The 26,609-nt window shown below is 40.9% G+C and overlaps 3 protein-coding genes across 4 annotated transcripts in view; 1 reads left to right on the forward strand and 2 right to left on the reverse strand.

The window, feature by feature from the left end:
• The window catches only part of cnksr2a (connector enhancer of kinase suppressor of Ras 2a), a 66,516-nt gene extending 63,935 nt beyond the window's left edge, over positions 1-2,581 (forward strand). The window contains exon 24 of the mRNA XM_069667277.1: positions 101-2,581. Coding sequence (XP_069523378.1) covers positions 101-298 — 198 coding nt within the window. The 3' untranslated portion in view covers positions 299-2,581. The remainder of the gene's footprint in view (positions 1-100) is intronic.
• Positions 2,582-5,270: 2,689 nt separating this feature from the next.
• On the reverse strand, positions 5,271-7,154 carry LOC138596168 (kelch-like protein 34). Its single transcript, XM_069667782.1, has one exon. The coding sequence runs from the start codon at positions 7,152-7,154 to the stop codon at positions 5,355-5,357; it is 1,800 nt and encodes a 599-aa protein (XP_069523883.1). The 3' UTR covers positions 5,271-5,354.
• Positions 7,155-10,552: 3,398 nt separating this feature from the next.
• smpx (small muscle protein X-linked) lies at positions 10,553-26,602 on the reverse strand. 2 transcript variants are annotated; one of them, XM_069667733.1, is made up of 6 exons: positions 26,511-26,602; positions 26,279-26,393; positions 20,747-20,807; positions 16,121-16,207; positions 15,878-16,030; positions 10,553-11,237 (listed from the first exon to the last, which is right to left on the reverse strand). In XM_069667733.1, exons 3-5 carry the CDS (start codon positions 20,780-20,782, stop codon positions 15,881-15,883), a joined length of 273 nt encoding a protein of 90 aa, XP_069523834.1. In that variant the 5' UTR covers positions 20,783-20,807; positions 26,279-26,393; positions 26,511-26,602; the 3' UTR covers positions 10,553-11,237; positions 15,878-15,880. The 2 variants fall into 2 exon arrangements, with proteins under 2 accessions (XP_069523834.1, XP_069523833.1); XM_069667732.1 differs by lacking the exons at positions 26,279-26,393; positions 26,511-26,602 and adding an exon at positions 23,764-23,941.
• Between the last annotated feature and the right edge of the window lie 7 nt (positions 26,603-26,609).

Raw genomic sequence — 26,609 nt, forward strand, 5'->3', positions numbered from 1 at the left:
AGTGTGTGTCTTGCTTCTCGTGTGTCTGCGTTTTAAAGCTTAGTGCTTTTAAAAACTATAAAAGTGACCCGCCCCTCCTGTGTTTCTGCATCCCCCATAGGACAGGGAGGGGGAGCTAGCGCTGATTGACAGGCTGTTGGCCAATCCCCAGCTGTCGTCGGCAGAGTTCCAGGAGTGGAAAAGAGCCTATCAGGAGCTGTTCTCTCAGGAGCCAGACTCGACCGCTGAATCAGACTCCGGCCCGCCCCTCACCCCCTCGCTCTCTCACACGCACTCCTACATCGAGACCCACGTCTGACGAGTCAAACGCACACTCATGCTTAAAGTTACTCTCCTGATTCTGGAGAGGGAGAAATGCAGCGAAAGAAAGGTAGTGACGTGCTTTGTCAAGAGAGAAGGAGTAGAGATGCTGATACGCCGAAGTGCAACACGACAGCTTTCTGAGGAGACGCCTGCGTGCCCTCGTGTCACATCGATCTACGAGCTGATTGGTTATGCCACTCCAGCTGGCTTGAGGGCGGACAATACACTGATTCTTTAGTATTACATGTTAGCTTTAGTGCTCTTTAAATACTCTCCATGGAAAGAGACTTACTTTGGACATCAGTTTGCTCCTCCTGACATGGACAAAAACCTCCAAACGGTGTCATCATGAGCCGCCATTCACACTATTCCATCATGCTTGTAGTGCCATGTTTATCATGACTGCCTTCTAGAGAGTCTAATAGCCTCAGAGTGACATACATTGTATTCTATCAAGCCTTATACTTAAAGTCTTTGATATTTTCTGTACAGTGACGTGTTACAGCAGAGAATAATTAGCACAAGTCTTTTTTTAAATCAACTAGTTTTAGTTTGTAACAAGTTTTAGAGACTTCTGTTGTGCTGGTTTGTTAGAAATGTGTTCTGTGCTGGGCTGGACCTGAAGCATGCACTCGACTGGGACCAGAAAAATCCACCCAAAAAAACACTTTAACACAGTTTTCAAACAGCCACAGTCTTTGCACAGAACTGATATGATGCCAGGTACCCTCTCAACTTCCTGTTATGCTGTTACTTCACTGTGAGCATCACTTTCCCTCCAGTGATGTCACTGAACTATAATCGTTCATACCATTCATTTAATTTATTCATTTCTAGGCCTAAATATCTTTTAAAAATCAGACCATGAATGAATAAAACATGAAACTTTTAGTTTGATATTTTATGTAGTTAACATTTCCATAAAAAACAGCCGTGCTCAAACGAGGCCTCTAAACCGGGGGTTCTCAACTGGTGGGTCGGGACCCAAAAGTGGGTCACAGAGCTGTTTTCAGTGGATGTGTGCTTGAAAAAAAAAAAGTTGTGGCAAAAAGTCAATTGCTGCGCTTTTATTTTGAAGGACTTCCTATGACATGCATGCAGTAGTAGTGTAGTTTAGTCACACTCCATGTATCCACTGATTGTGTAATCCAAACTACAGTTACATTTACATTATTCAAACTTGATGAGCCCTACAGTGGTTGCATTTATGTTTCGTTCTGTCTAAAGTCCAAACCGCACCATTTTTCATTAAAGAAATTTGAGTGGGCTGAAACAAAAAATCTCTCTACTACCTTCTTTAATGTCATAAAGATGCTGTAAAATCTTTGATAACAATCCCTTGTTATCACATAGAGGTAACATCAGTGTGAGAGGTGGACTAAATCCACTCTTTGTTCTGTGTAAAATTTTACAATTCACATCTAAATTAAAATATTAACTTCTACTGAACAGTGAAATTTTGAAGCTAAAGAATTGAGAACATGTGACTCCCCCTGTAGTTGTCATAAGAATCAAACTCTTTTACAAATGTAAGCGCAATATTCAGATGTGATCGAATGCTTTTATTTTGAAAGGCAGTTTATTTGCAACATGTTAGTCGTTGTTCAAACTTCAAAGTAGAGACTGGTTTCTTGCTTTTTGCCTCATTCCTCTAAAGCAAGAAAAAGTAGACCCTTTGTCGCAATATGAAATAACTTTCGAACACGCACTGATTACGTAACTGTGTTCAAGTTTCTAAGGGTGGATTTTTCCTCGGAGACCGTTCGGCTCTCTGTATCCTGCATGTCGCATAGAGAGTTCCAGGAGATATTTGCATAAGAACTGAAATATGGATTTAATAAAAATTATATTAGTTTATTTGTACGCTGCTGGCAAATGACTTTATATTAGAACCACTGCACAAAACTATCAAAGCAATTGTACACACAAATACACAAAGCCATACACACACACTAACAAACACACTACACAGACACAGTTTGAATGCTCTTTCTATGCTGCTGCCCGTGGTTGGTCGTAGTAGCATGTCTTTGTTGTAGATAAACACAGTATTACTTTTCTGTTCTTGTGTTTGAAATCTCTCGATACAGTAGATCTCTCTTTATAGAGTGCAAACTCAGTGTCTTGGATAATGTTCTCTAATTCTATCAGGTATTTTTTGGACAGTTGAGTAAAGATTGTTTATTGTTCAATCTATAAATTATGGAAAAATAAGAGTATTTATTTAATGTGGGAAGAAAAGGATGGATCAATAAAGTGTGGTCACTGGATGAAGATATATCTGTGGTATGTTTTTGTTTTTGCTTGACACTGAGAAAGAAGAGATGACGAGTATCTGTAACAACAACTGCACTGTCTCTGTCAACCAGTAAGAAACAGTGACTTCATAACAATAACAGGACCAATTCTAATCCCGCCCACTTTCCCCTCAATGTAACAATCACAGCTGAGCACCTCCAACGACTCTCCTGCAGTGGAACCTACCAGCAGTTGGTTTCACTGGAACATTCTGTTGCTATAGCAACCACTACTAGCAGAGTTCTGGAACATTTGCAGTTAACTGACTTTAACTGACGTGGTTACATTAGGTAAAATCCATTCCACTGGTTTTTTTGTGCATTTTAAAGCATAAAAAAAGCTGCAAATGCTATTTCAAAAAGTTCTCGCGCTTGGCTGACGTGTAAAAAGTTGATGAATAGATACAAACGAAATCCGATAGTGGACGTAATGTTAGAAACAACTGCTGTAGAGTACAGTTGGTAGCAGAGTGTAACTTATCTTTACTAAACTGGTTGTCCAGTATTGTTAGCTTAGCTTGTCCTCTCAAAACTTCAATATCAACTGAATTCCTGTTTTTAATTTGTGATAGTGACAGAGAACCTGTAGCTTAGCATTTATGTAAGATGTTTTGTCCAAATCAGGTCATTTAAATGGAGATAAAGCAAACACACCACCATCAAAATGTACTGTTAGAGTTCAGATTTATTGCTTCTAAACTGTCATTGAACAAAAGCATTATTGTTTTCAGATTTTTTTCAGTGATCTTATTCTGCAAGTGTGATCAGAATTTATTGTACATATCTTTTACTACATGAAAATCACCAACTGGAATGCTCAATTGTACAATACTGCAAAAAATGTACATTCAATTCCAACGTTTTGACAGCTATTGGCAAATGAAAAGTCAATGCTACATTATTTTCATCTAATATTTTAGTTTCCCTGTTTTAATACGTTTTGAGGTACCCTAAAAAAGACATATTCGGACATATATTCATATTTTCAACAGTATGAGGCCGGTGAATTTTACCTTCAAATACAATAACACGTTAAATAAATTGTGTTTTGCTGACAGCATAGTATGTTTTCAGGATTAAATGGAAGTAGATACAAGCAGAAAAGCCCATAAATAATGAACTCTCACAGGTTAGCTACCCATAACTAACAAACCATGCATATGATTTCCTGCTAATGCCTTTTTCGACTGCAGCTTCACCTACATTGTCCACTTGGTTGTCAGTGCAGATGGAAATGGGTGAAACAGGAAAACAAGGGTCACACAATATCCTTCCGGTGTTTCTATTTTTATCTTATTGAAAACTTAAATTATTCATCATCTAGTCAATAAACAGGAATGTGACATGCACAGCTTTTATCTATAACTTCTATAAAATATTCAGCTTAGCTTTGCTGTTATTATTGCAAGGATTTCCTCCTCCACCATAGCCTCCTTATCTCCTGCTTTGACCTCTTCTGTATCCCCTCTTAGTCTGATAGACTCCTCTGCAGCCTGTCTTACCTCTTCCTGAAAACTCATTTGTTCAAGAGTTACCTTCTTACCACTAAATCTCCTTACGCCTCCGCTACATGTTCTCAAAATCCCCTTATCTCTCTCTTTAGCTCTTGTTTTATTTCTCCCTTAGAACATTTTCAAGCTGGGTCACAGGAATATCATTAACAAAACACCCTGTACCTTACTTCTCACTTATTTGCAAGTCATTTTGAAGCTTTAAGCTGATTCTACTTTAACAGACATTGTACGTAGCTCTCAATATCACCATTAGCTAAATACTTAAAAGAATAGATCATAAAAAGATAGAGCTGAGAGTTACATTACATCGTTCAGTCCTTTCCAACAACCTGTCAGAACATTGAGTCTGTGTAATGTTTTACAAATTGCTAATTCTTTTTGGCAACTAAGCTAGGCTAAGTTTACTTATAGAGTTACATGAGTAGATCTCTGCTACTCTGTCTGTAAGCTCAAACAAGGGTCTCCTTGTTAGCTTAGCTAAACACAAAAGCAGGTTTTGCTAGCTAGCTGGACTAATTGACCCGTTATGTCTAGTTTGTGCAATCCATAATACAAAGGACCTGTATATAGGACAAGTTGTGGTTTCATAGGTCACATGGGTTCTGCTAAGCGCTAACAGTCTTCTATCATTAGCTTCATATATGTTCATTTATAACTCTCGACAGAAAAAAAGCTATAAATCTATAAATGCTATAATGCTATGAATGTCAAACTACTAAGCTAAGCTAAGCTACAAAGGGTAGCCTATTTTGGTTCTGTTCAAAGAGTATAAAATCCCCTTTAAGCTAGCTAACTGCCTCATGGTATTAGCTTTAGCATGAACATAAATTGGTATGAGTGGTATGAAGCCTCACATATCATTTTCAGTGAGAAACAGCGAGTGCCTCTGTTCTCCAATAAGGAGTCAGGACGAGAAATAGCTTGAAAAATATATAGTGAGGTGGGAAGTAGAAATATTGATGCTGGGGTGGTGAACATTTAATCTCTGACAACCCAGTTTCATTTCCCAACACAGTCCACAAAGCTGTTCTTTATGAGGGATTGTGTTTTCCTCTTTATATTTTTCTTCCATGGCTGGAACCCAATAGTTACAGTTCCCTAAACTTAACTGTTTGCATGTCAAAGACTTTCAAATTAAGGGTATGCTTTTGTCCCACGACTATTTAAACACAGCGCTGGCGCTAACTGTTAGCGAACTTTTCTCACATTCATGCTAAACTCTTCGTACACTTTGTCCCCTTCAGTCTGGCAGGGGTAGCAGTGTGCACTCAGTCCCACTTAGGGGTCTGGGGAGCTGGCAGATCTCTCTCCAGCGGTCTTTCTTCGTATCGTACTCCAACACGCTCTTCACTATCACCTCCTGTCCGTCGCTCCATCTCCTCCCTCCAAACACCAGGAGATTCCCAGACGGCGTCGTCACCATCCCATAGTTGAAGGAACCAATGAGAAGCGGCCTCAGGCGAGTCCAGTGGTCGGACACAGAATCGTATTGTTCGATATCGCAGAAAGGCTCGTACATCCCCAGCAGGGCGTAGATGTGGCCGTGGGCGGCTGCAAGGCGATGCCCGAACCTGGCGATGGACATTGGTGCTCGCTTCTCCCAGACTCGTCCTTTGAGGTCCCAGGAAAAGACTTCTCTGCTGCTCTCTCTGTTGTCATCCAGGGTTTCATTGTGGTTACAGATGTCCTGGTTGCCTGGATGACCACCTGACACATAGATGCTGTTGTTTAGCACAGCAGAAGCATGGCCATAAAGGGGGTGGGGCATCACTGCTCCTCTCCTCCATGCTCCTGTAGCCATGTCATAGAACTCAACAGACGCTACAGAGGTGTATGCGTCGGGGTCTTGTCCTGTGTGTCGTCCTCCAATGGCATAAATTACATCCTCCACGACGCAGCTGGTGAACTGCGCCCTTCTCTCCAGCATGGACTCTACCTTCTCCCAGCTGTTGAAGCGAGGATCGTAGCGCCACACCTGGTTGGATGTTGCTACATGGTCAGACTTTTTCCCGTCCTCATCCCCGTCTTTCACTTCTTCTCCTCCCATCACAAACAGGAAACCTCCAACCGAGCACACGCAGTGATTTCTCAGTCGCAGCGGGAGACTGGAACTCAGAGATGACACCTTCCTGCATCTAGGATCGAATGCCAGCACCTGCTGCTCTGGCCAATCAGGACTGGATCCTCCGCCGACAAGCAGCACACGATAGGGCGACGCTCTGAGTGTCGACTGTCTGCTCTGTCTAATTGGTTGAGCTGAGCCCATCCTATGATACTCCAACGCGCGAGTCAGCTGGCTTCTGATTAGAGGCGTGGCCATGGCTTGGTGGGCGTGGCAAAGATTGGTGAGGTCAGATGGGGAGACCAATCCGAAGCGTAGATGACTCAGCAAAAGATTTGATTTAAGCAGAGGGAGGGGCCCGTTCTCATCCAGCCAATCCAGAGCCAGCCTTATAAGCTCCACCTCCTTGACGGCAGGGATCTCGTCAGCGTCGAGCACCGCCATCAGTGATTGGATATTCAGCCTTAAAAGGTCATCCCGTCTTTCCTGCAGCAGTGTCGCCATCTCAATAGCTATGGTTTGATTGGCAGCTTCAAGGGCATCCGTTAGGGCATGATGCTCGGCTAGGTTAGCATAGCAGCAGCAATTCTCAGCGCTCAAACCCTCAGTAATAAAACGCTCACATATTGCCACAGCCGGGTCCACCTGCAAGTACCTGGCCGCCTCCAAGACAACAGGAAGTGTAGGCGATGATACGCTGAGCCAGCCTGAATACAGGAAGTCCAGAATGGCATCTAAACCCTCAGACGTTAGCGCCGGGAGGCTAATGGAGCCTGCTAATCTCTCCACGGTTGCCTCTCCAAACAGAGCCCAAAAATAGTCGCTTGAGCTGGCCAAAAGGGCGCGATGACACGGGAATGATACACCGCCGGCCTCCAGGACGACATCACACATCCTTCTCTGGGAGCGCAGGCGCTGGAAGCCGGAGAGGAGTCCGGTTCGGTGGGAGGAACTGTAGAGGAGGGAGTAGCTATCCATCCAAAAGATAGGAGACAGGATATGATACGATAAGAGAAAAAAAGAGTATCAGCAGCAAGTTTAAGAACAAGCTTTGTCAGGAAGGTACAAGGAAGCAGCAGAAGAAGGATGGTTAAAAGCATAAAGCATGGGAAAAGCAGCAGTGAGAGCTGTCAAAAAAGATGTAGCTGACAAGCTGCTCCAAGTCGCATTTGACAAAAAGGGAATCAGACATTCGTAGCAGAAGAAGAGAACAGGCAGCTGACAGCAAGAAGTGTTAAATTAAGAAGAGTGGAGAGAAAAGAGAGTGAAGTGCGTGTCCTTAGTCGAGGTCTCTCCATCTGTGTTTTTGTCCTGCTCTGTCTGCAGCGGCGGGCATGTGACACTATGATAAGAAGGTTACCAACTGCCCCCTACATACACCCAAACACAATCCTCTGTCCTGCCTCCCCCTCCCCTTTTTGGCCCTCAAACGTGGTCCGTCTCAAATCCTCCTGTCTCTTTCTGTGATGTCCCTGCTCCGTTGGCTTTATGTTTGTCTGCTGCCCTTTCCTCTGCGTCCAGGAGGGAGTATCATCCAAATACATGCATCCAACACACACACGCCGACCCGGCAAGCGAGCAGATGCGCGGATAACGACACCAAACACACACACATACTCCCGTCACACATACACAGACGGTGCCTGGCGGGATTGTAGCGTCTATCCGGGCGGATGAACTCATTGGTAAATACAGCTGCTATAGTATTCGACCAAGATTCCAGGGCACGCTTTCCCCTGCACCTATCTGTGCCCTCATCCTGACAGGAATAGAAACACAGACAGCTTGGCAGATTCACTGTGAGGTGGCTTCATATCAAACACGAGGAAGTTTTTGCCAAGTTGTCAAAAGATTTTGCAAGTGTCAAAAGTAGCGTGTACCAATTTGGTATTAGCGCTAGCCGTGCCCTTTAGGGAGGCATTTAACCTCACAACGACCTGCGCGGCTTGAGAATCACGCTCACGGATGTCATGTTATTATTTTTATGCAGAGATAGGAGGTGGGAGGTGGGAGCGAGAAATAACAAAGAGGAGGATTTGTGTTCAGGCTCCAAGTTGTCCAACGTGTTTACGGTCGTCTGATTAATGCCGAGCCACCGTGTGAGTGTTACACAAACACACACGCATCAAAATGCAAATAACATCGCTTTATCACACACTTAAAGCTTCTTGCAGCGTTCTCTGCGGTGTACATTTTATAGTGATTTATGATCTCAGAGTAGATGCTAGCTCACACTCAGAGATGTGTATTTGTGTGTGTGGGTGAGTGTGTTTGTTTATGGAAGGGTTACACTACTTAAAAAATTCAGCACACAAGCTCCTGGCAGAAAGAGAAAACAAACAGCCTTTTTGGAGAGTGTTTTAATCTTTCCCACACAATGTCAAATCCTCCCGTATGGTTGCAGCTTCTATCTCATGGCTGAATATTCCACCGTGACCTGATGGAGGCTAAACTTAGCTACAGCTGCTGTGTGTGTGTGTTTGTCTGTGCAAGAGGACATGTGATGTGATGATGGATAAGGAGTGTAATTGTAGGGGGTGTGTGTGCTCGGTCGTGTGTGATGCGTTCCTTCATGAAACAGATGGAATCTGAGGTTTAGGTCAGGATCAAAGTATCTCTGTGAACAATGAAGCCCCTGACTCCCACCTTAAACCCAATAATACCCATTAGATATGCACATAAAACAAGAATATAACAGTGAAAGCTGACACTAAAAGACTCTCTGAGCTACACTCTCCATCACAGTAAACACGAAGTTTTAATTTGCCTTTGTCAGAGTTTTTAGGTTATTTAATTTTTGCCTGGATGGAGTGTTTAAAAAAAAACAGTTCATTCTTTATGTCACGCTCGGTTTACTGTCAAACTCCTCACACCCACATGGGAAAAAAGGAAGTCTCCAACGTGAAATAATCCCTTTTAAACATGGCTGTCCTCTAAAAACTTTACTGCCTCACCCTGTCGTCTTATTCAGGCTGTCTTTTTTTTTTTTGCTAATGTAGCTGTCAACTTACCCAGAAAGATGACATTTGCCTTAAAAAAAATGACAAGGGCACAAGAATAAAAGTCCACTGCCACAATAGAAGCTCGGTGAGGCTGTACTCAGGCACAGTGGTGCTTTAGCTAAATGCCAGAGTGAGCATGCTAAGCACTCAGAGACGATAATAACAAGCTAACGTTAGCAGATATACTCTTAGACAGTAGTTTAAGTACAGAGCCTCTAAGATCCTGGACTTTCCTTTATCTTGTGGGAACAAGTTAATTATTAGCTGTCCGCCTTTTTTCACAGCAAACAAGTATTTCTTTATTTCAGATATTTATGCATGCAAGTTAGCTGAAAGGCTAGTTTTCACTGGCAGCGTGTTTGCCTGTGGTTGTAAGCCAACCAAGAATAATAAAATTAGTACTTTAACTACAGTAGTTAAAAACATAATATATAAAGCATTGGCCTTTCATGTCTTTATTATACAAAGATAATGAACTAAAAAGAGGGACTTAAAGGGCGTAGTAGCTTAGAGTGATAGCTTACTTACCTTTGCTAATTAGCATTAAATAACACAAAAAACAGCCTAGCCTGGTGGTAATGTCATTATTTTAGCAAATATTTGGTCATAAAACAACCTGATGATGGAACTACAGGAAATGTTAGTAAGTCAGAGAATACATCCTCTGGACAAACCACGAATGTCTCCTGTGAGGAACTTTCGGTTAGTGTTGATTTTGGCGCCCCCTGTGGACAAAGCCGTACCTCTTAGCTCTTTGCTGATTTTGTCCTGTACATGTTTAAGTGGTGTTTTTTAACAAAGAATCTCATCCGGCTTTCGTTAACAGTCATATGTATCACTCACTGCCCTGTAAAATGTAAACAAACGCAGCGTGCAGTTAATCGCTTCGTCTGACAACTACCTTAAGGCGTTCAAAATATAGAAATAATCAATCTGATGGTCTGGTTTGCTTTTGTAGGTCATACAGAGTAATCAGAATTAATTTCAGTCTGTTTCATAACCAGTGAAAACTCCTCACAGGAGCTTTAACATATTGAATCAAGCTATCTTCTAGATGTTGAAATAGATTAGATATGAGACTGGTGATGCCAGTGGGGAAGTCAGGGGATAACCAAATTTGGTAAAATGTATCCTCTGTGAACCTTTGATATCTGTGCTAAATTTAATGGAGATCAGTCATATAGTTGTTGAGGTATGTTGAGTTGTGATATTTCAATCTGGACCAAAATGGTGCACCAATCGACCGATGCTCTTAATTGTTTAAAGCAAGTGTTTAAAGGATTGGTGCAAACTGAAAAGACAACACAGGTCAATAAAATTCAGCCTCCATTATCTTGTAAAGTAGCCTGTAATGAAGCGATATGGACGTTGTGATTTTTAGAACCACATTGATTTATTGCAATATTTGTTTTAGAAGAAACCATTTTTTGGGAATTATAACAATGAAACAACAAAAACTTTACCGTCCCCAACCTCCCAAAAAGAAATATAATTTAAATCCCATGTACATTAATAACTGAATTATTTCATAGAAAGCGTCAGTACAAATCCATAGCTGAAGTTTTTACAGTATGGTGATGAAGTATCCTCACGATGGTGATCACATCGTCAACTCGTTTTTTTGTCAAGTGGATCCCTTAAATTGATGTCAGTCGCAAACAAATGTGCTTCTAAACCCTAAAAATACCCTTAAAAACAAAGAAACTAAAGAAAACACAATACAACTCACTTACTTCTAAAAAGTCCAAGTAAAGTGGAGTCTTATCTGCAGAAGAAACAAGCCAGAGTATCTCGCTGTAAGTCGACAGCAGTAAACTTTTTGTACAAATCATGAGTCATGTTTGGATTTAGTGACAAAACAAAGAGAGAAATCTACATATTTCTAGTGTTTGAACCTAAAAGAGGGGTGATTATAATAGTCAGACGTTGGCTTCACAGAAAGCTGTTGCTGTTATCAGAACACATTGGGATTAGACTGTAGTTTGGTAGTCTTCAGTGGCAGTGGGAAAGTCTGTGTCCATGATGATTATCCTCCTCCGTCTCCGCCTGGCTCGGGATCCTGGAGGAAAAACACAGATAAAGACACTGTGAGAGATTTTCACTTTCTGCTATCAGCGGTCGTAGAGCTGCTGACCTCCTGAGAGACAGCAGGAAGGCCGGGACAACACTGAGAAGGCCGGGTCGCTTTATTCAATGCGAAGAAATATGAGATTCATCACCTGCTGTCTCTCTCTACTTATCTCTCTCTTGACCCTTTTCCATTCCAGTTTCTCTCCGTGTCGTGATCTCTCTCCCTGTCTCACACAATTTTCTGTTCATTGCCATCTCAAAGACTTTCAGTTTCAGTCAAATAAACACTTCTCGGAGGCAGCACAGGTCTTCAGGCTCCCAGTTTAAGATCAGTGGATAGAGCCAGAGAGCTACAGTTAAATCTTTAGCCCCGGCAAAAGACTGAGAAAGGACCTAATATTATGAAACCTTTCACTATCATTGGTAGCTTAGAAACATAGCAGTCCATAGCTAAAGTGTGTGCTAGTTAGCATAGCTGACCCTTTAGTTTTTAATTAAAATAAGACTTGTTTTTACTCTTGAATTAATAAACAAGATTTTCCTCCTTTTTTTACATGTTTTATCTTAATTCTTGCCTTCACATTTTGCAGCTAAAGTAGGCTGAAGAATCTGATTTTAGCTCAAGCTTTAAGCCTTTGCACCAATGCATTTCAATCGTATCATGTATGTTATTTCCATAGTTTACTCTTATTGCAGTTTCTGTACAAGAAACCATTCTACTTTACAATATTGTTTTGAAAAAGTAGTGAAGTATTTGAAAAGTAAGCGGACGTCTCTGTTGACGTACTGCACTTGTTGGTATGCTTGTTCGGTGGCCATTTTTCATGTTTTGGGCTGGACCAGTGTAGTAAAATCCTAATGCTACAAGATACAGCAATACTTTTAGAACATTAAGCTTTACACATTGTGACAACTGTTTGGGAAAAACATTTCTTGTTTGAACTTAACTTTGTCAACAATTCACATAGCCAGGTCCGTGAAGAAATGCTTTTCAGGTTGGTGTGGCTTGGAAACAGTATAAGAAGTGGATGTAGCCACATTGACATCAAATGGCTTGTTGACCACAGTTTTTGAAGTCAAGTTCATCATTTTGGCTGTCGACAACTTGTAGTCCAAAGTGACTACAGCTGTGTCCCAATCCAGGGGAGGATTTCCTGTTTGCATCACCAGCGGTTCCCGCCCTGTCGCCTAGCAACATCGTTTTTTTAAGCTAGCTACTCAATTGAGTCGAAACTGAACATTTACATTTAAAAGTGTATTCCTTGGCCACTTGAGAGTCCGCCATCTCGTTTGAATTGGCGCGCAATGAATCCTGGGATACGGTGGGAAAAGGAAGGCGCATTTATCGGCCGCATCTGAATGAGCCTTCGAAATGGGACAGCCTTTGACGTGTCGCTGTGATGCAATTGGCCTTCAAATACGGCATCTGAAGGATGCAGCCCCTGAATTGAGACACAACTTATATTTGGATGGGGGGGATGATACCCAAAAGGTCAAGTTTAGTGCCTGGAATTAGCTGAGGTGAAACCTTGCAAGTAATTCTGCATTATTTTCAGCCTATATATATTTTAAACAGGTGAACTTAAATGTAAATAAGCACCTATGTAGTTGTCATGGATAGGGACATAAGCTACAGAGACTGTATTTTGGACCAGGCTGTTCTGCTATGAAGTATTTTAACACAGGAGTCTATGGAGATGGCCTCGCTTTTGGGACCAGCCTCAAGTGGACAGTTGAGGAACTGCAGTTATGGCACTTTGTGTTTGTTTTAATTTGTATCTGACTTTGGGTTGGACTTTACTGGCCTTTACAGATCCCTGACCTCCACCCCATCCAACACCGCTGACTGTGAGTCAGACCTTATCGCCTAGCATCAGTGTCAAACGTTAGTGATGCTCTTGTGAATCCTTGCAACCGGGTTCAAACATCAGGTGTAAACTGAAAGGTTGGAGGCTGGTACAGCAGCATATTAAACAGCTACATATGGGTGTAATGTTTGTATGTCCACATACTTTTGGCCATTTTGTGCACAACATAAGGTTAAACTTCTTTAGATCTTCCTTTAGATAACAGTTGTTTATGTGTTTCTCTCCCTTCCTGTGCATTGCATTGTGAGCAAGCAATCAGGCAGATGTTTGCTGCTGCTGTCTTTGTTTTGGGAGTCATTTTGTCTTTTTCACGGAGTAAACATACACCCTGAACCTGCTCAGAAATAGTACACTGTGTTATTTTTTGCTGCCTTTAAAAAACGTGTTTATATCTAAAACTTGCACCAGCTTCTGCCTCTCTCTCTAATTTATCTCCTACACAGCACTCCCACATGGTTTGGGCAGGGCAGAACAACCACAGTGTTTGGCTATATTTTGGTTTCTGTGTCCCGCTGAGAAAGTCACAGCACAGACTGCCCCGCACACTCACACACACTTCTATAAAGTATAAATATAGAGCCTGACTCAACCTCTCCAGCCCACACACAGAGGCACTAACACACACACACACACACACACACACACACGCGGCTTGACCCAAACACAAACTGCACAGCCCACACTGACCCCCTGTGGCGAGCCCAGACCACTACAAGTTATTATTGTGGCGTGTCAGTGATGGCAGCCAGGACCTCAGCGTTTATCAGACTGTTACAACAACATGATGATACATCTAATAGTTAATTTTATAGTTAATGGTGCTAATCTTAATGCTTAAAGCTTTCCTCTTATAAAACCTTCTGGCAGTGGAGGTGTAGCCCCAAGCCAATAACAGCCCGCAGGATGTGATGACTTAAGATTTACTGCAGCCCAAGGAAAGTCCGATTAGATTAAAACAAGTTAAAGTTGCACTGTTTGAGGGGACTTGCCAAATGTTTGCAGCTCTACATAAATCTATTTTTTTTGGTTACTTCACCTAATAAAAAGGCATCCGTAATAAAAAATGTAGTGATATATAATATATATAAGGGATGCTGCCAAAAGAGTGTCCATTATCAGGGATTAAAGGAACGATGCGGCGGCCAGAAGTTTGCAAGAAATTGTAACCAGAGGCTTTGACGGCACTCTGTTAGTTATTTCAGATACAGGCTCGTGGTGTTATGTAGCCAGAGCATTAATTTAGAACAGTAAACAGACACGGTCACCGTAACTACTTAGTAGGTGTATATTGTCAGAAAATAATGCACACCCTGCAGCCAATCAGAATCAAGTTATTACCACACCACAGTATAAAAGCGATTAACACAAAGGGATCAAACAGGGAAGTACATTTTCATTTGACTTTATTTGACTTTTATTTATTTTATTATTTTGAGTACACAAGTTTTGCCTGTTAGTGTGACATTAGAATATCTGAATGGCTGCTTTGAATGCTGTTTTCTCTGTGCTGACCTGAATTTGGAGAGTGAAATTATCTACTAACTTTGTTTTCGACCCCAGTGACAGGATTTGCATCTCACACAAAGGCTCTGTGACACAGTCTGTACATTAATCTTTGTTTTTCCTGGCTGTAGTTTGCTTTTTATTTGCATTTTCTCCTTTAAAAGACACAAGGATTACGTAATTTCCCTTTCCAAGTTACCAAGAGAGGTTAGTGGGAAATAAAAGTCTGTGTGTGTCCAGATAATGATACAAAGATATTAACAGCTTTAATCCTCATGACCTGTATTGGCTTAAAACGTGCCACTGAACTAATGACGTTGTTTTACTGCTGCAGTGTTGAGAATACTTTAAATTACGGCCCACAAATACTTGGTAATTGTTAAGTATGTTCAGAGTATCACTTAAATAGTAATGGGTACCTTTGTGTAAGGCAGGAAGAAGAGTTGAGGTTATTGAATGAGGGAGAAACAGCATCTTTTTCTCACACTATTCAGTATTTTTCTTTACTTTTATCCGATTTCTAAGCCCAGTTTGTAGACAAGAGGAAGGGTACCACTTCAGTACTTTTAAAGGGCCAGTTCTTCAATTTTCAACCTCAGTCCTATCATGCTATCATGGGGAGCTAATGCCATAATGGTAGGAAAAAAAGCAATTTGGCTCTGTGCCTTTGGAGGAAGCTATCCGCTTCTCCAATGGGCCCTGGAAAACCTCCACCAGACTATGTGAAACGCGTCATCTGGCAGAGGCCAGGGAGCTCCCTGAACTACACTTCCTCAATCTAGGACGCCCGCCTTCGATGTCATGTCTCGTTCAAAATCAGGTTTGAAATGTAGACTGCAGACCTGAAGATTTTTTAGACGATCCACCGGTATATTCTCGTCGTATTTCAGATTCTGTTCCCCTCTGAACCATCGCCTGCAGTGAAAACGGTAGTATTTCACTCCAGCGTCTCTCGCTTTCAGAGGGAGGGGCGCATGCACGCTGGGTGTTGTAGGAATGTAGAATGGGCAAAACCACGAGCTGTTTGTACAACTTTCTTCACAGCTATGTCGCCAATTTCAAATATGATTGCTTCTATCGATTACAGAGAACACCAGCTTTGACTGACAGTGGCCTTTTCCAGAATTGCTCCTTTAACAAACCAGGTTTTAAAGGTCAGAAGAAGAGAAATAAATATTTGCAGGAATAAAACTTGAATCAAAAAGCAGTAGGATTTGTGGTATATGCAGGGTTTATATATACGACTGTCACCACCTACATGTTATTCCTTGGTGACCCATCGTAGTTCATTCTTGACGTTCTGCAGCTCTGATAGGTTAACAGCCGGCCCCGGCAGCTTCACTGCACCCGGTAGCGCCTTCTTCTCCTCTGGCGTCTGTGCTGCAGCGCTGGGCTGCTCTGGTGTCTGAGCCTGAGAAACAATACAATAACCCTAGTGTTAATGATTGCTTTCACTTTCCTGTGCATGTGCGTGTGAGCGATTGTGCGTGCGTTCTCTTACCTCTTCTGTGTCTACTGTCTCCTCTCTCCTCTTGACAGGATGTCCCGCCCCTGGACGCAGAGCTCCCATCGGGATGTTCAAATTAGCCTGACGGACAGCAAGAACAGCCAATGAAATACTCTCTACACTTAAACAAATTTCCTGTCTCTGCATGTGTGTGTGTGTTTGTGTGTGTGAGTGTGTGGCTGTGTGTGTGTGCTTTTTCCTCAAAACCCCTTGTTTTGATTATGACCCCTACTTCCTGCTAATCATCCTGTCCCTGAAAGAGCAATGTGTCTTTATGTAAATTGGGTTGCACACACACACACACACACACACACACACACACACAAACACATACACACACGTACAGAGCTCAGAGATCTGCCTGCTAACTAAATGTTCTTCTGCTGCCTGCCCTGACGTCCTGTCACTTGGATTTGATGTTTTGCATTGTACTGTACCTGTAATGTATTGTATATATGCTCATATTGTACAGCTGTACAGAGAGGGAGTGTGGTGTTTGTCACAGAGGACGCTTTTATTATTTTTCTCCAGAGATTAAGGATTTAAAGACTGGACGGAAAGTTCTGGAAGAATTCGCCTCATTCGCAGCATGTTTGCTAAGATTTGTATTACTGTAATGTTGCTTTGGCTGGGATTGTTTACTGTCTTATGCTTAGCGTGCTGTTAGCAATCATCTTCCGACATTCCATCGGGCAAAACCAAAAAGGAATATTTTACGCTCAATTTAAAGATTCAATCATAGTTTGACCTTGTAAGAAGTTAGTTATAAGCTTTGCCAAGAATTTGATGAGAGGACTGATACCAATCTGTAGAGTGAAGCTAGAGCCAGGACGGTTAGCTTAGCTTAGCCTAGCATAAAGGCATTAGGGCCCGATCAGACGGGCGCACGGCACTGCCCGTTTTGCTGAAGCCTACGGTTAAAGAAAGAGCAGCTCGCTGCGCCTTTTTTTCTACTGTTGTTAAGGCAACCACCGAATCATTAACTGTCATTAACCTCACAGTTATATTGTAAACTGACAGAAGGCCCGCCTCTCCTTTCATCGGATTGGACAATCAGAAAAAACGTCCATGACGTCGGGCAATTTTCTGCTTTGAGTTGAAGTTTTTTCCACCCGAGGCGCTCGGAGCGTTTCCTCAAAAACGCGAGGCACACAGAGTGGAAAAACACGAGCCGCTCTGCAACGCGACAGCAGCACGCAAAAAGCCTCTCATTGAAAACAATGACAAAAAAGCCCCTAGCTGCTAAAATGCGTTCTGTCTGATCAGGCCCTTAGAGTCAAGATGGTAAGCCTAGATTTTCGGAGCCCCAAAAAACTGACATAACCCTCAAGGTTGTCACTGTAATGCTATTTTTTATTACCTTACTGCAGTCTAAAGCTAGAGTCAGAAATTAATAAGTTAATAAGTAACAGTCTTACATGAATAGAAACCAATGGATGCCTGAATGGAGACGAATGGAGACGCTGAAATCTTCTCCAAACAGCCTGCGCAGACAAACATCTGCAACGAGGGCCTAAATATTTACTCATTTATCATCTTTATTCTCTCTACTGTTGTGCACAACATGATTTATCTCCTGCTTCTTTACTTCAGGGTGTAGGGAAGGGTGCACTTCAGGGAATATGCAGCCGGGGCATTGTAAGTGAAGGATGTGCTTTGGGGGAGTAAATATTGGACATTCCAGGCACAAAATGCTGCAGTGGTGCACAAGCTGTTCGGGGATATTGAGAGGATATTTTATGCTTACTTTTTTGAGTTATAAGAAGTAACTGAAACTGGCTTCTTTGGAAGGAGGCTAAGGTGGAACAACAAACTTTACCGGAGTTTTGTATGACATGGGTTTGTCAATATAATAATCATTTATCTTAAAAGTTAACGAATCGTTAAAAGCTTGCTTTCTGAGTACAGTTGCTCAAAGTGTTTTGTGAACATTAAAAGTACATCTTAAAAACGATACTCTAGATAACTTTTGGCCTAAATGTGAGACCCTTATATCATTATTATATTCAAAGGTTTGTGGGATCTAACAGCCATAATGGCAGCAACCCAACTCTGCTTCTCGGTTGTTTTGTGTTTTATAATTGCCGGGTATAAAACAGAGGGTGTCCTGTGTTAAAGTGGATCTATAAGAGCCATCTGCCTCTGAGTCCAAAAGAGGAACAATTGTTCTGCACAGTCCATTTGTTTGAAAGGGCCATGCTGCTGTTTGTGGAAGTTTAAGCACTTAAACCACAAGTCAGAAATAATTTACTATAATTAGTCTCAAACATTTAAAAGCATTTAACTGTTTAAAGTTGGTGTAGCTTTCCAGACAGCCTGTGCTTTCCATTCAGTTATTTGACAAACTTTTTTGACACAGATATGCTTATAAGTTACTTGTTTATAATAAGGAAAGACATTGTATACATCAAATTTTTGTTCATGTTGCTTTTTTGGAATCAAACTCGTTCTATCGCTGCACTTGATGGTGTTTAAAGAACACGCCAACATTTGATATTTGAGAATCTTCTGCCAAAATCATCACATAATCGTGTGTTTATATCAGAGTGTACACACTCTACGAAGAAGAGCAAACACTGACATTGTAAATGGGTTCATTTAAATATTTATATTGTCTGTGTTTGAAAGGCTGAAGTTTATACATCTGCGATTTATCAGCCACTTTTAATTTAACACATAAATGGGGGGAGTGTTTGTATCACCTGAAACATGAAGTCGAGTTTTGTCTTGTAGGGATTAAAGGGACGCTAACAGCTGCCCTGAAAATAAGAATTTACTTTAACTTTTGCTTTTGAAACAGTTGAAAGATGAAATCGATTATAACCTCGCCTGCTGACCTGAAGTTGTTTTTTGATAAAAATGTTGATTATTTAAGATGTAAAGCTGTGCTGCTGTTCTTGTTTGTGGTGAACTTAAGAAGTATTGCTGAGATGGGGACGAAGTGAAGAACCTCATATTTGTACTGTACCGGTGTTAAAATAATGTCCAGATGCCTATCCCATGGTTAGACATGACAACGAGCACAACGAGGAGAGAGACGATGGAAGAGACCCTCTCTGACATGCACGCACAAAGCCATTACAACAGGATCACAGTAATACGACGACCAGCGGTCGAAAAAAGCAGCTGGTGAAACGGTCATGAAATGTATCTACAGTTTTTAATATGGACACAAACTCTCCTTTTTCTTTGTGACAGCACGGTTTTCAATTGGAAGTAGATGTTATGAGTTCAATGTAAGGATTGTGTTAAAGAGGCCTGTGATATTATCTTAACTCAATCGCAGACCCCTGAATTAAATCAAAGCAAAATTGGATCGTGGCAGGCAGAGTGATGTCAGCAATATCAATAAAATATCATATGGTGATAAAACTTGTGATTCACACACCTAATATTGACGGGGACACTTTCCCAACGCTAATTATGTTGTGAAATTGTTACCTTGTTTAGCCTAAAGTGATAATCTCAAAGATTTTCATTTAAATGTGTGTTAAGTCTCTATCTATCACCGAATGAGGTAACACAATGGTGATTGAGCCTATGGCCCACTGATGAAAGCCTTTGCATTTGCAGTATCACAGACTGGCTGTCTGGTGCGACTTTAGTGGAAAAAATCCCAAGCGGCGCCCAGTTAGTGACGCGTTTTCCATCAGCCAGCAGTGGTTGGTCTGCCAGAGAGGGTAGGCGGAGCTAAGCGGCTGCTTTTCCGCTCTCTGCAAGTGTTGCGCGTAAACGGTAATCTACTATGGCTGAACAAACAAAGAAAAGATCGATGACTACAGATACAACTTCAACAATAAGTGAAAATCCAAAGAAAAAGAAACAAACTCGACGCTCAGATGAAGCAAACAGTCTGAAAAGGAAAGCGGCCGTCAGCCAGGAAAATCAAGAGTTACAACCGGAGCCAACCGGGGACGTCACACATGCAGCACTGTCTGGATATCTGGGAAGTGTGCTCCCGCAATAACCGTTTATCGCCATAGGTGCCGCCAAAGAGAACGAAACTGACATCTTTGAGATTATACCTTTAAGACATAAAAACAACTTGGAGAGGTTTAAAAAAAGATGACAATTTGGACAATCTCACAGGTCCAGACGGAGTTTTAACTTTATTTCACATGCTGCCGGCTCAAAAAATGATGTTCTGTCACCACATAATACCCTGTTAAGAGGTTGTGGTAATTTCACCCAGAAAAGGGGGAAAATTTGTGTCAATAATCCTGTAGATTTTATTACGTGACGATTTCAGGAAACGCTGACGCTGGGTTGGATACAGACAACACCTCATTTTTTGCCTCGCTACAACTCTGCACTAACAAAGCCTTGGTACTGTATATGCACAGTCTGAACTCTGTATTTGCCTTTACCAATAAATACTTAAATGTGGAAGCAAAACTGTCATCTGCAGTCTTTATTTTCAACAAGACTTATAGTGCTATTAGGTTAAAGCTTTTATGCCATTTTATTGCTGCATTAGCTTGCATGTTTATGGTTGTCAGGGAAGAAATATAGCAGCTACAAAACTCAGACATGATGGTTTTAAAGTTGTTAAATAAAGTTAAAGTTCAATAAAGGACACACACTCACACCTTATTGTGCACACAGATGAAAGTCTTTTACCTGCAGGGCCTTTACGTTGGACGAAGGTTTGGACATTGTCCCCCCCGGTAAGTCCACTGACCTGGAGGAAGCAGAGACCACAGACATTCAGGAGTGTGTATTTGAGTGTGTGTGTGAGAGTGTTGGGGGCATCAGGACTCTGTTTCGGTGGTTTTGAAGGCCCGGGATAACATTTCAGTTGCTTAGCGACTCTTACAGAGAGAAGCAGGTACAGGAACTGTTCTCTGAATCATTTATGAGAGAGACAGAGACAGCAGGGAATGTCAAATAAAAGTCCAGCAGGGCCTCAATTTCACCAAGTGTGTGAAAGAGAGATAAAGTATAGATCAGTATGGCAGGATAAGTAGGAAATAAATGCATTTCACTTTCCTTAGCTCAGAAGTAGTAGCATGGACAGGCTTCAAATGGGATCAATGAAGACTTAAATAAACCCCTACTGGAATAATTGAATATCGTACAAGATTACGGCATAGTGCCTTTATTTACAAGCATAGTAAGTATTAGAACAGACACTGGCACTACTTTATACAGTATGTTTCTTAAATATTGTGCCTTCAAATTTTATGTGTTTACAAGAAGAGTCCATATTACGCGCCTCTTGTGGTATCATGAATCCACAAATGTGCGATGTGTTTGCTGAGCTGTTCAGAAACGGTGGGGGACATGGAAGTTTATATTTCTTTCTTAATTTTAAAGGTATAAAGTTTTTATTGTCATTGTATTTCATGTTTATGAACATATTGATAGTCCAATCTAGCATAACTGGCTTGCTAGCTAGCTGAATTGTTAGCCTTGTGAATTCTGGACACTTGCTAACAACTAGCTAACCATTTTACGTTCATGTAGCTTTTGCCTTGCAGCATTGATCTCACTATTAGACCACTTGACTGCCAAGCATATTGTATATGTATGTTGTGCTGCTTTGACATGTCATGAATTTTATCCCAGTGTTTATATTTGAATCACATTTTACAAGATTTTTGTATGAAAACGTTAATAGAAAGAGCCAAGTCATGGAGCTTACGTTAGCTTAAAAAGCTAGCTAGCTACAGCTGATAGAATCTGCCAGCAACCGATTCCCCCCCTCTTATTGTTACGGTCTAACTTACGAAGGTTTCTGCTGAGGTTACGCCTCATTTAGACTTTATTCTGCCAAAAAATAATCTAATTTAACAATCTTGCACACTAAAAACAGTTTTAGAAATGACTGAAACTAGTCTAAATTAGTTTATTTTACATCCCTCTCTGTGTTCTTCTTCCTCATTTTATCTTGCCTGCTTTCTATTATTTTCTACTTCCTCCCCCCTCCTGCTATTTCATGGATCAACACCGACCCAAGTGGTTTCTAATCGTAGAAGTTTCCATGGCCTATTTATCTTATCTGCGAGAGGCTCAGAGCAGAGCAGAGGACCAGAGAGACAGAGAGAGTCACAGACCCTCTGCCTGCTGCTGCTGTATTCAATGGCAACGCTTCGGTACCGTTTCCAGGGTGCTGTTTGTGCAACAACATACAGTAAGAGATCTACCGTCCTTGACATGCAAAGGCCTGAATATCCTAAAATACACAACTACACACACACACGCATGCTCATGCTTACACAAGGGGATGATATTTATGTGAGCCATGAGTAGCAGCTGCCCCCTGACGCCACACTGCAAAGCCTGACAAGCCCTTTCACTTTCACACATAACCTCTCTGCACACACGATCATAACCACAGGTTTAATTATTCCTCATACTTTAAATTATTCAAATCTTCAAACATTGAAACCCTTTAAACCTCTGTGCCGACTCCTGACAAAAAGGCTCTTTGAGGTACAGTGTGAGCTTGTGTCATGACAGTAATACTGTTGGCATATCAACAGAGTGACAGCTGCATGTGTAGTAGCATTATTAAATAACTTAAGACATTACTTAGACATTCATGAGCATCAGAGGATGAATCCTAACGACTTTGAACTCACCCCTGGATTCACTAAAAGGTTGTCATTCTTGGTTCGTAGGGAAATTTAGGTAACTATTTGATGGATGCCGGGAATTTACCAATGATATTCATGGTCTCCAGAGGATAATCTAGATCCTCTGGATACCAATACTTTGTTTTTTCACCAAATAGCTGCTAAAGTAAAAGCAGCATTAAACACTTTTTAGTTTCGGTGCTAATGAGAAAATATTAGCATGCTAACAGACGAAAAAAGTGATGAACCAACTCAGCATTTTAACAATGTTATTGAAGGCTTGTTATCATCCCAAAGCTAGCATCTGTGTCAGTTATTATATAATTTCAGTAAAAGTAACTTTTGCTCAACATGTACTAGCTCTAACTTCAGCATGATTACTACAGGAGCCTTTAAAAGCTTAACACAGTAAAACAGGATCCAATGCCACATTTCTTTCCCGCCAAGGGCTTTGGTGAAGTGACTCATACCACTATGAAGCTAGAGCCAGCAGGCGATTAGCTTAGCTCAGCTTAGCATAACTTAGCACAAAGACTGGAAGCAGGGTAAAACAGCTAGCATGCTCTTTCCAAAAGTAACAAAATCTGACTAACCAACACTTCTACAGCTAATGCTAACTAAGTAACATGTTTTATACATTTTGCTACAAAAAAGTTTTGGCTTCACAAAGTTAATTGCTGGACTATTTCTTGGAAAGGAAGCTAACCATTGATAAGGTTTAGTTAATAAAGTAAGCTAATCTGGCTCTAGCTTCATATTTAGCATACAGACATGAGAGTTGTGCCAATTTGTTTCTTGTAACTCTTAAAATAGACGGCAAATAAGTGTTTTTTCCATCCAAATTTTGAACTATTCACATTAGGATTAGCATTAGCATTAGGGCTAAGTACCACGGGCAGCGAGGAAAAGTACTTTGAGACAGAGTAAGGTTACAGTAGGTCACTTCCAGACTAATCCTTTTAAAACAACAAAAAGGTGAATGAATAGACATTAACATATGGCCTAAACCTACTTTCCATTCAAACACACACAAACATAAGCAAATCAGATGTAACTTACCTGTCAAGGACACTATAATGAATCTAATGGCTTTATACTCGCTTGGGCTTCTTCGTCTGGGTCACTTTCTATCCATGTCTCACACACTTGTTTCCTACCTACTCTTCATCTCTTTCTTTCTCTTTCTCGTTCCTTCTTCTCTCTGCCCTCTCTCTTTCTCTCACTCTCTCTGCCTCGTAAGTGGTAGAAGGATTCCTCTCATATCTGGGATTTGTTCTCACTATAAATAGCAGATGGATACACAGAGGGGACCTGCTTTCTATCCACACACTCACACACTCTTAGGCACACATGGACACCCACAGTGACGAACCAAAACATTGTCAAACAGCAGCTCTGAGCAGAAGTTTGAACATCTTTTTTAGGGTTTTTAAACTACAGTTACACTGAAACGTCCCAATGACCAAACCTCATTCAAAAAACGGCACATTTAAGCATGAAAAACAAAATAGTCAAACACGATACTCACAAATGTTTCTAACGACAAGTGTGGTCCTAATTTAAACAAATGTTAATGTTTTTTAGGCGGTCAAGGGTCTCAGTTAGGGAAATCATTTTACTTTAAGACCAAAGTAGATTTTTGAAATAATTGAACATTTAAGCAACAAGCACAAAACTACCTTCTGATATTGTATTCTTAAAATGTTACTAGTGACAAGTGTGTTTAAGTTAATTACAGTGAAAGGTGCTAGTGAGGGAAATAATTTAATTGTAAGACCAAACTTCATTCAAAAAATGGAACATTCAAGCATGAAGCCCTTCTAACATCTTCAAGCTATAATTACAGTAAAAGGTTCAAGTGAGGATTTATTTACCTGCAAGACCAAACGTCATTCAAAAAATGATTCCATTATTCTCATAGGTTTTCATAAGTATGGTCCTTGATCCGAACATCCTTTTTAAAGTTTTAAGCTTCAATAAAGAGAGGGACATAAGTCACCTTCAAGACCAAACTTCTTTCAAAAAGTGGAACATTTTAGCAAAAAACACTCAAACGCTAAACTGTCTGCTTCCATTATATCTATAGGTGTTGATAATGACAAGTACGTTCCTTGATTCAAACACCTTTTAAAGCTATAATTACAGTTAAGGCTTCAGTGAAGGACCTAACTCACCTACAAGACCAAACTTCATTCAAAAAGTGAAACATTTAAGAATAAAACCCTTGAGCAAAAACTGTCTGCTTATTTCATAGTCACACATGGTTCTAATGCTCAGTATGGTCTTTGATTGTAACATCGTACAGCTATGATTACAGTGTAAGGTTATTGTGATGGGAATAATTTGCCTGAGACCAAACTTCATTCAAAGCATGACACACTCAAACAGATAACCTTCCATTACATCTGTAGATGTTGTATGGTCCTTGATTAAAACATCCTTTTTAAAGTTTTACGCTTTAATAAAGAGAGGGACATAACTCAGCTTCAAGACCAAACTTCATTCAAAAAATGGAACATTAAAGCATGTAACACTCAAACACTCTGCTGCCGTTATAGCCAAAGATGTTGATAATGGCAAGAATGGTCCTTGATGCAAACAATCTTTTATAAGCTATAATTACAGTTAAGGCTTCAGTGAGGGACATAACTCACCTTCAAGACCAAACTTCATTCAAAAAGTGGAACATTTAAGAATGAAACCCTTGAACAAATACTGTCTGCTTCTTTGATATTGACAAATGTTTCTCATGACAAGTATGGTCCTCGATTCCAATATTGTCTACGTGTAATTACAATGAAAGGTTACAGTGAGGGGAATGGTTCAGCTGCAAGACCAAACTTCATTCAAAAAATTGCACATTTAAGAATGAAACCCTTGAACCATCTAATAAACAGTCTGCTTATTTAATAGTCACGAATGTTTCTAAAACCAGGTATGGTCTTTGATTATTACATCTTATTAAAGTTAAAGGTTTCAGAGAGGGAAATCATTGACCTGCAAGACCAGACTTCATTCAAATAATTGCACATTTAAGAATGAAACACGTTAATAAAAATGTCTGTCTCTCTGATATTTACAGATGTGTAATTGATTGAACACTTACTAAAGTTCCTTAAACTAATCAAGGTAAAGGGTTCCAGTGAGGGAAAGACTTAAACTCTAATACCAAACTTCATTCAAAAAATGGCACATTTAAGCAAGAAACACTCAAACACATAACTGCCTGCTTCCATTATATCCATGGATTCTAATGGAGGCAGATGCATCATGTGAACACATACATGTCTGCTAAATGAAACCACATTAGTTCTTGGTCATTTTTTTGCTGCATCTTCATCAAACCTGACACTTGTGTCCTCAAAACACTCCTTCTCATCTTAGTGACTAAAATGGCACTGCCCTATTTCTGCTCTGACACTCACTCAAACACACACACACACTCATACACGCAAATAAGTGGCCCTGCTGTTATATCAACATTTATACGCTGATGCACATTGACAGGCCCAGAAGGGAGCTGTGATCTCACAGAGTTAAAGGTGTGTGAATGTGTGTGTGTGCTCTCTCTTACCTCCTGACGTGCGTGGCTGCTCTGCCCGGCCTGCGCTTTCTCTCTGAGGTCCTCTTCGGCTACCTGACCTGTTTCCTCTCGTCCTGATTGGATCGGAGACACACGAAACTCCTCCCTGAGCGGAATCCGACCCATCATGAGAGAAGCAGAATAAGTGTTCAGCCTGTGTGTGTGTGTTCCTGTCTAAGATGCATTTTCTCATCTGTTTATTTGAAGTGTGTGTGTTACTAACCTTTCTCTCAGGATGTCACGCAGCTTTTCCTCACATGAAGTTGTCCATCTTCATTGCATCAAACTACAGTGATCCTGTTCAGTCTCACTTGTTCAGTGT

The sequence above is a fragment of the Semicossyphus pulcher genome, unplaced genomic scaffold, assembly GCF_022749685.1.
Source record: "Semicossyphus pulcher isolate SPU_LCO1_2020_fin unplaced genomic scaffold, fSemPul1.0.p SCAF_18, whole genome shotgun sequence".
Classification (NCBI taxonomy): domain Eukaryota; kingdom Metazoa; phylum Chordata; class Actinopteri; order Labriformes; family Labridae; genus Semicossyphus; species Semicossyphus pulcher.